The 18,215-nt window shown below is 44.6% G+C and overlaps 2 protein-coding genes across 7 annotated transcripts in view; both read left to right on the top strand.

The window, feature by feature from the left end:
• tead1b (TEA domain family member 1b) overlaps window positions 1-2,873 on the top strand; it is a 42,380-nt gene extending 39,507 nt beyond the window's left edge. For all 6 annotated transcript variants that reach the window (XM_084682133.1, XM_084682132.1, XM_084682131.1 and 3 more), the window contains 3 exons: window positions 1,203-1,343; window positions 1,451-1,603; window positions 2,735-2,873. In XM_084682133.1, the coding sequence (XP_084538259.1) occupies window positions 1,203-1,343; window positions 1,451-1,603; window positions 2,735-2,848 (408 nt within the window). In that variant the 3' untranslated portion in view covers window positions 2,849-2,873. The remainder of the gene's footprint in view (window positions 1-1,202; window positions 1,344-1,450; window positions 1,604-2,734) is intronic.
• A 5,142-nt stretch (window positions 2,874-8,015) lies between these two features.
• Window positions 8,016-10,131, top strand: rassf10b (Ras association domain family member 10b). The gene is given in 2 exon segments (XM_084682565.1): window positions 8,016-9,175; window positions 9,178-10,131. Coding segments are annotated over 2 exon segments (1,383 nt in total). The 5' UTR covers window positions 8,016-8,274; the 3' UTR covers window positions 9,660-10,131.
• Window positions 10,132-18,215: the final 8,084 nt, after the last annotated feature.

The raw sequence follows: 18,215 nt of genomic DNA, 5'->3' as shown, positions 1-18,215 counted from the left end.
GTGACTGAATCTTTAATAATGCTACTATTATTAATAATCAATAAATGCTAACAGTGTTTGTGGTAATGCACATTGACCAAAATATAATATTCAATGTAATGGTGTTTTTTCATAGCCTTTAAAAGGAGTACGACCATGGGTAACTTAGTACATAAACAATTTGTTTGAAGTTTATCTTAGGTGAATGGATCCAAACAGTTAAGCTCTTTATTTGTCTTCAGAATGCACGTCGCTATATTTGGACTAGCATAGCAGGAGAGTTTGTGATCAAAGCACTTGCTAATTCAGTCTAATATCTCAAAACAATAGAGTGACCTGGTTGCACTCCTAATGGCTGTTTAAACATTGCATGTATTTTGTCCCTGATGCAAAATGCTAACTAGCGGCAGCCAACAAAGTGTCTCTCGTCACAGCCTGGTCAAGCCCGCTCAAATTCCTTTTGAAGTGACCGGCGAATCTAAATTTGAAATGAAAGGCAGAATCTGCACAATAATGAAAGTACAACTGCTTTGCGTAATGAAGGAGGGGAATGTGGTACAAGGAAGGCTCCTCTATTTGTAGCTGTAATGAACATGATGTTGAGGGCATAGAGAGACTGCCCTCGGGGAGCGCATCCTTTTCATGAGCCCAAATCAGCCTTTTAACATAACTTCATTTAATCTTCCTTAGCTATCATCCTGTTCCAAACATGGATGCATTTACATGGTAATTTGGAGAGGAAGGTGGTGGTGGTGGGGGGGTGGGGGTCTCACAAGTGCTCTAATGAAATTTAATACATTCACTTCAAACAGACAGGGTATGGACTGGTTAACTGAATAATTCCACTTTGACCAGCTGATAAATGTGTTCGATTGTGCTAATTTTGCCTTGTGGTAATCTGTGTGCAAATGGATTACATTTTTGCTCACTAGGGGTCAGCATTGCCACTCTGTTGTTTACGCCATCACATGCCATGTCGCCCAGGAGCTGATGACTCCTCACAATGCCTCACATGTAGGACGCTCTGATACTCCAAACAATTCTATAAAAACTCAATCTCTCTCAATTCCATAATAGCAAAACTTGTAATGTATTTTTCTGATTGACGGTAGAGAAATGACAACAGCGGCAGGTTGTGTAAATAAACAACAGTTGACTGCCACCCGCTTATGCATTTGTTTTGAGACCTTGAATACTGAAGTGTTGTGTTCTGTTTTTGTCAGGCTGACTTGAACTGCAACATTCAGGATGACTCGGGGGCGTTCTACGGAGTGACCAGTCAGTACGAGAGCGCTGAGAACATGACCATCACCTGCTCCACCAAGGTGTGCTCATTCGGCAAGCAGGTGGTGGAGAAGGTGGAGGTAAGCACTGGAAAACAGACGTGCCCGTGCTCATATGAAGACCTGCAAAATGAACTACGATTGAGCGCTTTCTTTTTTAACATCACTCACTTTCTCTCGCCTGTTAGACGGAGTATGCGCGGTTTGAGAACGGACGCTTTGTCTACAGGATAAGCCGCTCCCCCATGTGTGAATACATGATCAACTTCATCCACAAGCTCAAACACCTGCCGGAGAAATACATGATGAACAGCGTGCTGGAGAATTTCACCATCCTTCTGGTAAACATGCCTCCCACCCACACACCTACACACGCACCACACATACACACACACATACATGCACACACACATCCCACTCACATGCACGCAAGCACACACAACGAGGCTCAGGCCTGTGTTTATAAGACCTTTCTCCTGGCTGGAGGGAGGGTTCTGGGCTCCTGTGGTTCTAGCCAGCCTGAAATGGAGCCTCTCACTGGGCTCCGAGATGAGCTGCTCTCCCTTACTCCTGCATTCCTCACATTCCACTGGGGATGGAATGCTGTGTGAGGAGTCTCATTATCTGCAGGGTGCGATGGAGGGATGGAGAAAAGGAGCGAGGAGGAGGAGGGGTGCAGAGGGGGAGGGAACCCCTGTTATTAGGCATCACATGGAGGCTCTTTAGTCTCTATTCTTCACTGCCCCGAGAGAAAGACCTTTTCATTTTTGTTTTAATGCATGCACGGGTGTGCAGGGTGCACCCTCAACAGTGCCCTACTTTTGTCTGGTTAATTTTCCTTCTTCTCAAAATGTCATATTGACCTATTTTTTGATATGCTTCTCTCTGATTGTCAGAGCCTTTTTGCTAATGTATTTTCCCCAAGTGGCAGATACAACGTCACACTCAACGGCTTATCTCTGTTTTTGGAATATTTCTTTGGTTAATTTTCTTAGTGTGATAAAAACAAAACAAATTGTTTGCGTGCATACGTGTGTGTGCGTCTCAGATCGAGAAGGACACTGACAGAGAGAGGGAGGAGAGAGAGAGAGAGAAGAGAGACACAGAGAGAGAGAGAGAGAGAGAGAGAGAGAGAGAGGAGAGAGAGGAGAGAGAGAGACCGAGAGAGAGATAGAGAGAGAGAGAGAGACCAAAAGAGAGAGAGACCGAGAGAGAGAGAGAGAGAGAGAGAGAGAGACAGAGAGAGAGAGAGACAGAGAGAGCGAGAGAGAGAGAGAGAGAGAGAGAGAGACCGAGAGAGAGAGAGAGAGAGAGAGAGAGAGAGAGAGAGACCGAGAGAGAGACCGAGAGAGAGAGAGAGAGAGAGAGAGACAGAGAGAGAGAGAGAGAGAGAGAGAGAGAGAGAGAGAGAGAGAGAGAGAGACAGAGAGGGTGAAATAATAGAGTGTAACTGAAGTCTTGGTGTGTTGCAGGTGGTGACCAACAGAGACACCCAGGAGACATTGCTGTGTATGGCGTGTGTGTTCGAGGTGTCCAACAGCGAGCACGGCGCCCAGCATCACATCTACCGACTGGTGAAGGAATGAGACCCCTGACCCAGCCCCCCCCCCCCCCCCCCTCCCTCCCAACTCCCCTCCACATAGACTTAAGAACCTCAAAACAAGTGGCAGTGCCTCTATCTGAAAATCACACCCGCAAATGCTTCTCATTCATATTTTGGGTGAAGCTTATTATTGTTATTCATTCCCTGTTTTGTTTCTTAATGTATGTGTTTGATGTTTGACTGCAGCTGTGAATTGTGGTACAGTTGTTTCATGTTTTGATACACAAGTAATTCTATCATTTAAAGGATGTTGGTCTCTGTTCGTAGGATGTACATATAAAAGTGGCAGTATCGAAAAAAAACTCTTTTGGTTGGGGTTTAATTTGGTCAACAGACATACAGCATATGGATGGATTTTTTGGCCTTGTGATGTACACAAATGTGTTAGCCTTTTCTCTATGGGTTATGTGAACTACATAAAGTTATGAGTGTGCACTGTATGCCTGTAGATTATCAGTTGTGAGCGTCAATAGATACACAAACATACAGTATACAAACAATAGGTTTTCCAAAGACAATTACTTTAACATGATACATGTTACATATCATATAAAGTTAGTAAAAGGCGAGTGGTCATTGTTTCCAAGTTATATTTTTACTCATATCTTTAAGGGAAATTGTCCCTGTTTTGGAACCCCCGCACCTCAGATACTAAAATAACAGTGAATACAAACACGGTTCACCTTTGCATTTCTTACTCAGTTACACATAGCAACAGCAAATACCACCTTAGCATAGTCCCACACTACAAAGGAGAACCCTCTCTTGGGAAAAATGGAAAAGATCTTTAAATACATTTCTATAATGAAAACATGAAAGCACTACTTTTGAGAGGACTGTCACCTTGTCCTGAGCACTTGGTTCCCCTTCGATGACATGCCTTGGTGATTCACACTTCGGTCTGTGTTTTACAAAGAATCTTGAAAGAATCGTGAAACAATGGATCACGTCCAGACAGCAGGCCTTGTTCAGTATGCAGTGGCATTGCTCCTGGACACATCATGCATTTTTCAATCTCACTACCTTTTTTTTCTTTGTCTCTTTGGTTATTGCAGTGTCATTTCTACAGAGTCGGATCGAGTGTCGCTGCCTTTCTGTTCACACAACCCCCTGACTCTGTGGCCTACCACGATGCTGAGCCTTAAACATGTCAAGATGGTTGTGTGAATTCCAAAAGATGCCACTAAAGCTGTGATCTCTTTACTAAGCTGGAAGACTTTATTTTCACATTGTGTAGGGGATTCTGCAGTACCACCTGCCAAAGTGTAACAGTGTGTACAGTGCCTTAGTGTATGTGATAACATTGGAATTGATTAATTTCTGAGAATGTTTTTTGTTTTTAACATTAAAATCAGTTCTGTCAAGACAAATTAACTGCCAGGATTACATACTGGTACAAAATTTCACCAGACTTGTGAGGTACAATTTTTTAATGGTATACAGAACATAAAATAACTCACTTTGCCTTTTCTATTAATAGACCAAAAATACAGATACATTCTGTCATGTCCTGCACTGTAGCGAGGAAGTGCCTTTGGTTTAGGATCTCTCCAGCTTCAAAAGACAGAGAAATATTGAATTAAGTGTTGCTGAACCAAAAACAAAGAGATGTACGTGAAACTAATCACCGCATTGCCTTTCTGAAGGTTTGTAAAAATTACATGGTATTAGTCCGTGGATGGCATGAAATAAATTATATATACAGTATATATATAGACATATATATATATATATTGATTCTTACTACTACAGTATGATTTGATATTTTTTATCTAAAAAATGCTCTGTTTGTATTTGTGTTCTTGAATTGTGTTCAAAACCTGTTGGGAATAATTAGCAGCTGACCAACCAGAGGATGATGAGTCATTCAACCAACTGTCAGAAGTCACAGAGGCTAACAATGTTCCTTAGCATCACAGACACTCCCACAACTCTCGTCAGAAACAATATTTATCTAAATGTATCTTATTCTAAGAAAATGCTAATCTTTGCAGACAATGTTTCTGGAAGATGCAGATTACGTTTAATTTACTCAGTATATTCAGTACAGCCCTGAAACTGTGGTGTTCAGTAGGCCTATCTTATGTTTTATTTTGAGATGAGATGACTTTATTGTCTGTCACAAAGTAACATAAATTTTCCTTTGATTTTATCAGTGTTCTCTCGTTTATGCCCTGTGTACTTGTTCATGTTTTATTGATTACTTGCTGGGATGTACCTATTTTCCTGTTCTACATGTACACAATGGTTTTGTGATGATGTCGTAGGTTGTATTCCAAGCCCTGAGAGGGTGGTGATGCTGTTACTGCTGCACTGCTGGTACACTGACATGTCAGTTCCATCCTGAGGAGAACGACTGACTCTAACGTGCCTCCCTCGTCCCTGGTGGCCGCAGAACTGATGCCTTTGATAGGATGAATGTCTGGAGGACCCACTGTCTGAAGCAAGCAGGCAAAGAATGGATTTGTAAAGGAATCTAGACACAAACATATCAGCAGTTTAGCTCTCGTTGTTATTTGTTTGTAATTTGTCTAAGTGTAGGTACTGGTACCTTTTTGTTTCATTACCATTTAAGATATTGGCTTTAAAGGTGAACTCACAAAGTTCTGATAGTATCTTGAAAAAAAACTATTGCATTTGTGTGCAGAGATTTTTTTGTAAAAAGGTGCTTTGTATAAAATTATATCCTGGCTTTTCTTGGTACAGAAGTGTGATATCTTTTCATATCCATGACGGTAAAGCGTTGAAGCAACGGAGGGAAAATCAAATCTGCTATGTGTATGTGTTCTCTACTGCATATGGTCTTGTCTCCGTAACATTTTGATGCCTTCTTGAAAAAGTGGTAGATTTTTTGTAGCTTTCTAGATACTTTGTATGTATACATTATTGAAGTTAAATAAATCAGGACGTAAATTCTGCATAGTCTCTCCCATCTTTTTCTCCAGACTCACATCAATGAACAATATATAATACTGAGCCCAGTGGGATTCCCTGTGGATGTCACAACCACAAAGGGTAACAACAAATACCCTAAAAACACGTAAGACATTCTCATATTTAGTTGTCACACGCCATTAGCATTCAAGATAATCAACTGCATTCACCACTGATTCACAGTAGATGGTGCCATTCTTGCTTCATGATTTGGGCACCCTGTGCTCCAAAGTCCTTTTCTTGTTTACATTTTCCTTTGATTGTACTATCTGGGACTAATTTCTATAGACACTAATTCAATATGTCAAATTAATAATAACCAATGTCATCAGGAATTTGTAAATCTTTCCCTGACAGAAATATTGTATATTTTTTTTCATATCGTTTTTTGGCACTTACAGCAACGACATCCAACACTAGAGGGAGCCTTTGTCAAATAAAAAATGGTAGCTACATTTGATTGCAAACTTCAAGTTTGAGGCACTGCCATTCAGTAGAGCTCATGAACAGTTGATCCTTGTGTTCATTTAAGAGTGTGAAAGAGCATCATGGCTGTGTGTCAGGGAGTAATGAATATTCATTTAGGCTCCTTTTTCCATAAGCTTTTTACCTTGCTTTACTTTCACTGCACTGCTGTTCCCTGACACGACCTCTGGATGATGTGGTAATGCTGAATCAGGCAGAGCAGCTCAGTCTTCACCAGAAGGCCTTTCCCAGCACACAGACACAATCACACTGAGCACCTCACCAGATGTGCCCCCCTGCCTGTCTCTTTGGATCATGTGTGCGGAGATTTTTTTTTTTTTTTATCCATGCACCAATGCGGTGTAATCATCTGGGGGCCTGAGCCCTGCCAGATTTGGTTTCTAGGGAGGCCTGCTTACTGTACGTGCGCTGAGGCCAGGTTAGCCTACTCGATAGGATCAGTCGAACACTTTATCTATTCAGTCTTCAGTGTACGTGGTCATGTGAAACCATTGACTGTCATTGGACTGACAGCACCAAGGGACCGAACATCACACAAAACCATAACTGTCTACATCAATAGCCCTTGCTCCAATGCATGGTCAGTTTTTCATCATCCACCAGGAATCTTACAGGGTGATGGAATAAGTCTCTCTTGTCATTCAGTTAAGCCTTCACTTGCTACTTCAAACCTCCTCAGTCAGATCTCACAAATAGTGATTCGACATCACTATTGAGAGTTATTCAAAATCACCCTCACTAATCAAGACTGTATGTATGTGTTTTGGAAGCTAATTAAGGCACAGAAAAACATCAACATTCCTCTAAAAGCTTAACCTCTTAAACCAAGAAAATCCTTTAGATCCAGCTGGAACATGCTACTCTTCATATCAGTTCGAAATACTTAAACTAGAAAGTGTTCTACTTAAAAGTCTTGATGTAAGATAGAGGTCAAATGGGGTAGGGCAGGCAGAGCATTGTCAAGACCTAGTTGGCTCAATACAAATCGTTTTTTCCTCACCATCTGTTGGCTTAGGTCAACATCAAGCTGACAGACTGAATTTAATTTTACAGTGTACATTAACCTCTCTCATCAGCCTGAGTCGGCCATTTTGTACCTATAGTGTCAGAGATTAAGGATAGTTTAACTTATATTATCCTATATTGAAACTATTAAACTGTATGCTCTGGGACGTCTGTTGACTTAAACTAGTTTGCTAGTGTTCTAAGATAATCCTCCATTGGTTTATCCAGTCTAATATCTTGCGCATTCATTGCATAAACTATTTATAAACTGTTACATAAGTGTACTCTCAACGTATGTTGCCATTACAACCAAGGACAAAGACATACAAATAACTGGTGCTTTTTCTTGAACAACAGGCCTACATTTCACTACTACTGTAGCCTTTGCAGTAGGCTATTTTGAATCTCAATGTATTACGCAAACATAATTATGTATATGGGAGTTCTAATTTAAAAACTTTAAGCATTTGGAAAAACAAATCGCTTTAAACGTATTTATTTTCATCCCAATCGTTACAGTTGCTGCTGATGTTATATTGAGTAGGCTACTACATAGCGTTGTTATGAGAAAAACAGTATGGTACGAGTTGACAAGTTTATTGAGAAGAGGCCACAGATTGATTTGGACATGTGATCAAGCCGACAGTGATTTTGCGCGCAGCGCGCAACGAACGCTGTTTGCTCTGTTGACTTACGGAACTCATTCAGAGCTGTGCAAACCGCGACAGGGAACACATGGGCTTCATAGCCGCTTTCAACAACTCAAGAAAGATCAGCTCGGGACGTCATGGATACACTTTCAGGGCACGCGTCAAATGAGAAATCCTTATAGTCTATATGTATGGACTATTGTTTTTAAAATATACTGATGCGGATTTACAATCACTTTAGTTCTCAAAGGACAACAGACTTTCGTCGTCAGTTCGCTTAATCAGAAAGCAAACCGCACTAGATTGTGTTTTTGTTTTTTATTTCCAATTCAAAATGGAATCTGAGGAAAGTAAGATATCGGTGTGGGTTTGCCGAGAGGAGAAACTTGTCTCCGGATTGTCAAAACGCACCACCTGTGCTGATGTTGTCAAAGTTCTCCAAGAGGATCAAAACTTGCAACAATGTGTGTCTGCAGCCATGCTTTCTGGATCTCCACAGTCCTATTGCATTGTAGAGAAATGGAGAGGGTTTGAGAGGATCTTGCCGAACAAAACGAAAATTCTCCGCCTGTGGGGCGCTTGGGGAGAGGAGCAGGAAAACGTTCGATTTGTTTTGGTTAAAAACGAGGCTTCTTTGGCTAACCACGGACCCCGAAGCGCAGAGGCGCGCGTCGTGCTGAGCAAAGAGAGCCCGTGCGTTTACAAGGGGACAGCCAGAGCCACCATGGGGTTCTCTCCGGAGAAACAACGTCGGATTGTTAGAAAAGCATTTAGAAAGTTGGACAAAATAAATAAAAAGAGGGCCCAAGCGGAGTCCAAAGATGCGTCATCGGCGGAGAAAATGGAAACATTGGTTCATCTAGTAATTTCACAGGACCATACTATCCGCCAACAAATCCAGAGAATTAAAGAACTGGACAGGGAGATTGAAAAGTATGAGGCAAAAGTTCACTATGACAGAATAAAAAGGCATGGGATCAATTATGTGCAGGACACATACTTGGTGGACGCGAACCCCGAAGCACTCTCCGGCCTGGAGCGGGACAAACCCCTCTCGGCGGAGGCTGTTGCCCAGTTTGAGGAGTATGCCCAAAGGTGTGAGGAGGTGGTAAAACTACAAGAGGAACTGGCGGAGCATGAAGCGCTCATGGACAGCATCACCGTCGAGATCCAGGAAGAACTCAATCAGAGGTGGATGAAGCGGAGACAAGAAGAGCTGTCAAGTAAAGAAACTGAATCAAGCTCGGGGAGAGCGTATCATCTGTCCCTGCTACGGACACAACTTTAGTCCAGGGGGCAGATACATCATCAGAGAACGAGTTGCTACTGGAGGAGGAAAGGATCAAAACGCAACTGGATACAAGTTTATATATTGGACTTCGTCTGAATACGGATTTAGAAGCCATTAGGAATGATTTAACCCTGACCCAGGAGATATGGGGAGCAAAGGAAAAAGAGATCCAGCATTTGCTGGAAAAAGTGAACTCGTTAAATGTAGAGGACAACACAGAAGAGACAGCTAGTACAGATAAGGACTCGACTCCAGTCGTTACGGAGACAACAATGTTGCGTCCCTTGGAGACAAAAAGTGAGTGGGTGGAGCAAGCCAGGGGGCTCTCAAAGAAATGTGACCCCAACGATGATGACTCAGACACAGGCCTGAGCTCCATGCACAGCCAGGACTCGGATAATCCCCCTGTGTGCGAGTCATTAGTCTAAATCCTCAGTGACTTTATTCACAGACTGAACATTTGGACCCACACAGCAACTCAGGGATATGACTGACACATGTACACCACAAATAGTTATGTGTTCCTCTCCAAAAAAGTCTCTACATTTATTAACTTTTTTCATGTAGTTTACCCTCATGAATAGCTCAAATAGTCACTTATATGCACTTATAGATACTCACATAAGGTTGCTATTTGCCTTTTCTCTGCAACTATTATAGTACTAGGATGTGACATGTCTGGGTATTCTGACAGATACAGTAAGTATTGATGGTTGAGGGTGTGGCAACTTCTGATGTGTTTGCAAAAGTAAACAAAAAGTGACATTAGAAGACCATAAAGATAACAATGCACACATGTGCAGCTCTTTGTAAGGATTGAAGCAGTGTCTGTGACAGTGACTATTGGTCTTAAATATGAAGGGTGTATGATGTTCTATAAAATAAAGATTACTTATGGTGTTTATTCATGTGCTGTTTGCTTTCGAATAGATAATTCATTATAGTGTTGCTATTCTAACAAATATAGAAATTAAATACAATTTTATTTCAGATATGTATTTTATGATCGCACAGGACTGCATGTGTATGTCAACACACTTTATGCACCCGTGTTTATGTGTGTACAGTATGTGTGCGAAAAACAAATGAGAGACCAAAAAGATGACCGAGACTTAGTGGCACGAGGAATTACGCCATGTCGTCATCCTGGTGCTCTGCAGGGCAAGCTCAGGAAGCAACCAACTAGCAGATGCTTTAATCACACAGCCTTCAAACCAGAGTCGTTATGTAACCCACATCCCAACACACACCACAGACACAGAGGAATACAGTAAGGAGGTTTAAACCAGGGGGTCATTGAGGGATTTGGACTCCTCCACATGGGTTCAGGGAATCCCTCTCAGTTTGACCCTGGTTAAAGACAGAGAAACAACAGTGTTCATGTGTGAGTCAGGGGTGAGAGAGGGGCCCAGGTGGGGGACCACATGATGGTTCCAGATGTTTCACTGTATGCCACTGCTGATTGGCCTTCAGTCATGCTTCTCATTCATCCCTGCTTAGCCATAGGCCTGTTAAGCGGATGATCCTGTCCCTGCCTATACTATGACCCTGCCATATTGCCTAACACCACCCGAACACAAGATCAAGAAAAATCAGTTGTGATCAAAGGCCCCACCAGAAGATATCCAATAATACTGTGTGTCTGTCAGCAACTGTCAGCCTGGCAATCTACTGTCTGTCTGTCTGTCTGTCTGTCTGTCTGTCTGTCTGTCTGTCTGTCTGTCTGTCTGTCTGTCTGTCTGTCTGTCTGTCTGTCCATCCGACTGTTCGACCTACGTACCTACCTGCCTGCCTGCCTGCCTGCCTGCCTGCCTGCCTGCCTGCCTGCCTGCCTGCCTGCCTGCCTGCCTGCCTGCCTGCCTGTCTGTCTGTCTGTCTGTCTGTCTGTCTGTCTGTCTGTATGTCTGTCTGTCTGCACACATGACAGCCAGCAAACATCTGGGCAGAGGTATTAGCACACCTCTGCAGGGGAAGGGAAAGGGGTCGTCCTGGATTAAAGGAACGTATGCCAGGCCACTGCCTGCGCCAGATGGAAATTAAAATGGATTTTAGAGGACTGGAGATTGGACAATTGGTGTTATGTGCAGGAGATGTAATCCAATAGCACTGTGTGCAGGACATACTATATAATATAAGTCCAAATAAAAAACTTCCATCTGAGCCCATCTGAGGTTTGAGCAGGTACGGACAAATAATTCATTTTGAATGTCAGTCCAGGAGCTCTGGCTGGGGTTTATGGGAGCTTCTATTCCTCGTCTCCTCAGTAAAGTCAAGGATCGGTGAAGCTTCAGTGAGGAGGAATGCTGTAAACTCCCTCCCTGCAGAGGCATAAATAGGTCCTTTATGAGGAGCCTGTACAGAGGCTAGGAGTGGAGCTTGTTCTCTCTCAGAACCGGCAGGGCCACCCAACCAGTCTGACATTTAACGGGCGTAAAAACGTGATTTATTTGATGGGCTGTGTTCATTCACACCCATTTGCAAAAGCATGTACGCACAGACGCAATGCTAACTACAGAAACAGCATGCAAGGGCATGTGGATTGTGTGTTTTCTTCTGCACAAGCACAATTTGCATTAAAGTTTTGCTGTTGTCACAAGCTACTTTAGAGAACATCAAGATATGCTGAAAGAACTCTACGCCATCTTACAAAGTGTCTGGTCGATCCCCCTCACCTGGGAGAGCCGTACTCCCTTTCCTGACAGGGACTGTGGGAAAGTCAATAACCCTGTACTGGGCAGAGAGAAGGTCTGGGAAGGAATCTTACTCACAGACCTCCTTCGTCTTTCCAATAGAAAACAGGACGCAATTACTGCCATGTCTTTGATCCCTCATGGGTCTCCTCCACTCCCCTGTGCTGAGGCGCCCATCTTCTCTAATGAGATCCTGTTTCACTGGTGGTCACCAGTAACCCCCCCCCCCCCACCCCCCACCTCATGTCCATAAAGACCCAGGTGCTGGGTGATGATGACAGGTCGCTTAACACAGTTCCAATCATACATATTTGACGACAGGCATATGAGCGGAAGACCTTTTTGTTGTTGACCCTGGTGGTCTGAGTTTCACCCCCACAACGAGCTGCTTCTGCCCTTTACTGTAAACCCCTCCATCTCTCCCCCCTCCCTCCATCTCTCCCTCCCTCCATCCCCCCCTCCCTTCACAATCTCTGTCTCCCGCTCTCGCTCTCGCTCTCTCCGCCTGCGCCATTGTGTCTCTGTGCACTGTCACCCCATCACAACTGCGATGTCTGACGGTCCAGTGGATTCAGAGTCACTGAACCCAGAATGGGGCGCAGGTGTCAATCAAGTCATGGGACACTGTGTGCACTGGGGGGGACGTTTGTGTGTTTAACCGTGCAAGGGACAATTTATCGTGCCAAACCGACTTTCCCTCCGATTAAACAGCGCTCAAAGCACCCTGACGTGTTGTACAATGATTCATCCATAGGGTTTGGCTGCTCTACAGCATGACTTACATATGGGACCATTGTACATTGCACCCAGGTACCATGACAACTTAGCAGACAAGCCAAACACAGCACGTATACAACCGCTCCCACCAAACATTCAGGGCTCCTGTTCACATGGGGAGAGAGGTTTCCCTCCAGTACATACCACACCCACTGTAAACATGTTGGGTAAAATGTCTAGTACAATAGCTATCAAGTGTCAGGATGTGGTTTCTCAGAGAGGATTTTGCATCAGTATACATTACTGCCTGCAACCTGACCACCTGCAAGTAAATGCTCGGCTTTTTAAATCTCAGGGATCCATAGAAGAAGTCAATGGCATGGAAAAATAATTGTTTCCATAGGTAAACAGTTTCAACGCAGGGTAGATGAAGGCTGTCCTGGTGGATAAGGGTGTGGGCACAGGGATATACTATATAATGATTAGAAGAGCTAGATGTCTTTGTTCCCACTGATGTCTATTTGAGCTCTCTAGATCGATAAGATGATGGTTGATGATGACAGAACTTACATTAAGGTCACGTCCACGAACACTGGACGGAAGGATGGGTCATCTTCATCTCTCACAAGAAGTCTTCTGAGTCGAAGTGCAGTCCACACATCAAACAGTGACACGTAATGATATGCCATGAAGGTGAGATCTGATACGTTGGCAGCAGTGTGAACAGATACTGTGCATAAGAAGCCTATTTGTCTGTGTTCACACAGCCCACAGTGCTCTGCTCATATGCTGTTAACCAAAGAACACAACAGCCCTCCGGCAATATTATCATATAAATGTCAACAGATCACAGTCATTACCTTTGGCATAAAAACTGGAACCTCGGTCCAAAAAAAGAAATAAAGAAAAACAAGAAAAGCTGACTCAAACAATCTGAATTGAAACTTTCCAACACTGAACCTAACTTCATACCCAGGCCACTCTGTATACTAACACCCTTCTGTATGAAAAGCAACAATAAAGAAAAACAACAGAGCCATTTAGACTGATGAGGACAGGCCTCAGCTGTGAAAGCTACACAGACACAAACAGTGAGATAACTAACCCAGTCGACCAGAAGATGAGAGACTAACTGTGCAAAAACAGAAGGCCAACTTTAACAGGCTCCAACAGGGCCGGAGTGGGACCCATTTTCAGCCCGGGAGTGTAATGGTCAAAACCAGCCCATCCTCACCAGGGGCCGAGCCATACGTTGTAAACATTCAGGGCTTAGAAGAACAGAGGGGAAAACTGTGAAAAAAGTGACTTGGGGAATTGATGCAACTCTGTTCATACAGACGGGGATACGGAGTTCATGTTAGTTATTCACACAAATCCTCCCAGATCCTGAAGAATGGAAAACAGGGCACTCCTTGACATTCCTTCTAGAAGGTTATGGTCTTTCAGACACGGCTATAGAATCAGGGAATGTTCAACATCCACAACCAGCCCAGATAAAGCGTTGTCCAGAGACACTATGGACCTGTCCAGGCGTTGAAGGGGCCTCTCACTTTTATGACCTGAGTGCTGGGAGCTCCGAGTTGCCCTGCCCTCCACCACGAGAAGCCCTGAGAAGAACACATGGCAGGACAGGGTTCATCCTCCCTCCTGACATCTCTCCTCAGCTATGCTCCCTTTATCAGTGTATGAAAACAGCCTGGCGAGTCAGTGAGCCAGTGAGCAGTGTAAACAGCTGGCTGGCTGAGAGGAGAGGGTGGGAGGTTTACAGTGTACGCATGGCCTACCAGGAAGCCCAGGGGGACCTCTTCATCTCATGAACTTTGGAGCTGTCTGACAACAACATCTTCACTCTATCTCGACTATTTGACAGTTTGAAACCATATAGACCTTTATCGTGGCAGATAGAGTGGCAAATGTATGGCAACGAAGGTTCTCAAAACACCCTCACAAGCATTCCAATGTCGCAACATTTCAACTGCCATAAAGAGAGAGGGGCACGGCTGAGGAGAATAGGCTCTAATTAGCATTTTGAATTAGAGGGATTACTGGAAGCTGACAACACAGCTTCAGTGTGTGGCCAGAGAGTTTGGAGAGTGTGCTACTCCAGCCTGCTCACATTAAAGAATGTGTCTCAGACCCCCTCCTGTGTCGGAGGCTGTGACTTGTGCGGGTTCTGTGAGGCGGACCGTGTGAGGCCCTGTTTGTCTCGCTTAGTGTGTGACATCTCCCTGACAGCTCCCTTGAAAAGGGACTAGAAAGGAAGTGATTGGAGAGCAAACAGGCTCTCTCTGGGCCAGGGTGGAGGTGGTGGGAGGAGGAGGAGGAGGAGAAGGGAGGTGTAGGAGGGAGGTAGCGGAGAGAGGGGGGAGGAGTAGGGAGGTGGTGGGCAAACATGTGCATGAAAGGCTCCAGATTTCAGTGGCGCCTTCACAACACACTGTGTGCCTCTCTGTGACAGGAGTATACACATGAGTCCTGGCTCAGTCACAGCCCACACTCTGGCCAAGTCAAAGAAAGGGCCGAGGACAATCACGGTGCATCTGAGGAAGCAAGCACTGCATGCCTCACATTTAGTTCTCAATAACTTCAGAACTTGAATAGTTACAACTAGAACTTAGTCTTTGTCATGATTGTCTATCGCAAAATCACCATCTACGTATAGACTTTCTGATCCAACCTTATACTGCTGTAGCTTTTTTTCAAACAGTCGACCGATGTGAAAGATCCTTATTCAAAAAGTTTCTCTATCAATCATTAATACTGCTTATGTTTGTTCAAAGTGTAACAATGCTACCTTTGAATAAAAGAAGAGCCGTTATACAAAATGGAACTGAAGCCCCTACGTGTCAGTAAGAGACTTGCTTTCCTTCAGGCTGTAACAGCACTTAGACCCTGACAACTAAACACAGGGCACATACACAAGAGACCATAGCTCTGTTTTATAATAGAGACAGAGATTAAACTAGAATGGACAGGACCAACTTGTGTAAAAAAAGAGGAGTCTGGGATGGAGTTTCTTTTTTAACTTTTGCAAACATTCAAATCCAGCCTTCATCGCTCTTCATGGTCCTGATGTGTGAGTTCTGACAGTGTTCCTCCTCAGACAGAGATGGCCTTGGCAGGGAGACACGCCAGAAAGTCCCAACTTGGACTTGATAACGTGCCGTGTTGGGCAGCTGCTGGAGCCTGTCGGCCTTTTGTCTGGCTCCCCTCCACATAGGAAGAGGAATTACCATGCAAATGTGACCTGCTCTACAGCTGTGCTGCTCCGACAGGCCTGCTGAAGGGGGGATCAGGATGACAGGCCATTGATGAAGCACAGGGGCCCATACAGAGCAGGGCTTATGCTGCTCCCTCTAAGCCCAAGATACACCTATCCATCCCCGGGCTGACTGACTGCCTGCCTGCCTGCCTGGCCACAGCTGATGGACTGATTGCTCTCCACCAGACTGTTCCAGCTCCACAAACTGCTCTCCGTGAAAGGGTCACAGAAGCTCAGAAAGAACCCGCTGCCAAGTCGTACGGTTCTGTGAAGACGGAGAGGAAAGAAAAGAGGATTAGAGAAAGTGAAATGGGAAACGAGATAACTGAAAGCCTAATTTGTGTTGACAGCCAAAAACAGTGTTGGGTCACAGAGACAAATCGTTTTTTTTTTTGTTTTTTTTTCTGGGATGGGGAGAGACCAAAGGCTGGGCAAAGCCATTTCCCTCCCTGTGGGGGTTCTGTGTCTCAGATCAGTCAAGGCTGCAGACTAACCTTTGCCCGTAATCACACAAACATGTGCAAACATCCTCTGGAATCAGAGGCCTTGTAAAATTTGCATTTCTGATCAGCTCAAATAATGTAAGACAAAGTGTGCACAAGAACAGTCCTAAAACACTGTGACTCCACCTCAACAAACATTATAATGCAGTAATGACAGGCAGTCCTTTGTGGAAATGTGGGAAGCTTTTCAACGTGAAACCTAGTGTTTACCCAGGCCATCATATGGAATGTGGTCGGATAGGGACAGTAGCATAGTTGAGGTGTCAAGCCAATAGTCATACCCACAGTTGACTTATCCGCATTTCAATACATTATTGTTTTTGTGAAGAAAAAAAAGACATGACAAATGGACAGTGTATTTCCAATGTGTAACCAGCAAATCGCATCAGGATAAGAATTGAATGAACAAACTTTGAAAAAGTGCCTTCAAGCAGCTTTTTGGCAGTGAGGAAGACATATTGCATTGTAGACCTTCAACAGGAAATGTTCTACATGTTTTGACTAATTATGTATCCAGCGAGAAAATTAGGCCATTCCTTTCTGAACCTGGTTGTAGTCCCCCCCCAAATTGTTAAAGAGACACATTGAGGCGTTACATAACCAAGCACTTCTCCTTACCCTGCTCCATCTCCTCAGAGAAATAGGAGCCGTCTAAAATGCGCAGCGTTGGAGGAGAATCTGGAGCAGCGGCGTTTTCAGACAAGAGGAGCGACTGTATCACATGACCTGTGAATGCTGCTCTTCCTGCCTCCTCCTGCACTCTCCCTCTGAGCTCCCCGCGCTCTCACGTGGCTCTGTTTTCATCACATGCATTGTTACACACAAGAACAGAATTTAGCCACAGGACTTGAGAGGAAAGCCTTTTTACATTTAACACGCCAGATCGCCGTGCGTGCTTTTCTCTTGCAAACCACGAGGTTATTACTTTCCCTTTTGTTTTACTGGCCTGGCTCTCATGAAGTGGGTTTCCCACGCTAGTTGTAAGAAGGCAGGTACTGTAGTGGGAAATAGGCAGGGAACCCACTCCATGAACCAGAACACACACAGCTAGCTCACACACAATGAGAGAGAGTGGAACAATCTGGAGGGTCCGCCACTTCAGAATTCTTACTAAACAGACTGCCTAACAATCCTATAGGTCTCCCAGGCTTGATCAGTCACAACAGTCTCCAGCCCTGCGGCTTCAGAGGCAGGGCTTGAGCTCCGTGACATCTCCCTCCTCTCCACCTCCGGAAAAACGTCTGCTGGCGTCACGCTCCGCAAACAAACACGAACCCGGGGGACGCTCCTAGCATTCTCTCAGGTGCAAATCACACGTACCCTCCCTTCTCTCCACGCACACACACTGACAAATGGACACACGGAGGAGGCATTGAAGGCTTTGTTCCGGACCCTCCTAAAGGGATGGGTCAGGGAGGCGAAGGTCTGGCTTCTGTACACCCCTGCTCATGGCTCTACTGAGGGGCTGTGGAGGGCAACAGTTGGGGAGTGGGGCCAGACAAAGACAGCGTGCTCCGAGGGGCCTGGTGGGGCAGGACCTCCTGACTCGGGTCCTTCAGAAACAGAGCGTCCTGCCGAGGGGAACGAGCTGCCGCCCCTCTGGGGCCAGAGGTCTCCTCACGGTCAGCACATCATCATGTCACCTTCCCCAGATCTGAGATAGAAGGATGGAGCAGTTCTCACGCATCAAATGTCTCGATCCAAGCACAGCTGTTAGTGCTGTGTTTTTGGCTTGACGCTTGGTCAGACATGCAGCCCACATGTAGTTAAAAGAGGACTGACATGGAGGGTTAAAAGCAGAGCATGAGGTCA

This window comes from Hypomesus nipponensis, chromosome 19 (genome assembly GCF_054491055.1).
Source record: "Hypomesus nipponensis isolate SF chromosome 19, ASM5449105v1, whole genome shotgun sequence".
In the NCBI taxonomy this organism is placed as follows: Eukaryota; Metazoa; Chordata; class Actinopteri; order Osmeriformes; family Osmeridae; genus Hypomesus; species Hypomesus nipponensis.
Note: the sequence above shows the minus strand (reverse complement) of the source record. Positions and strands in the feature narration are given on the sequence as shown.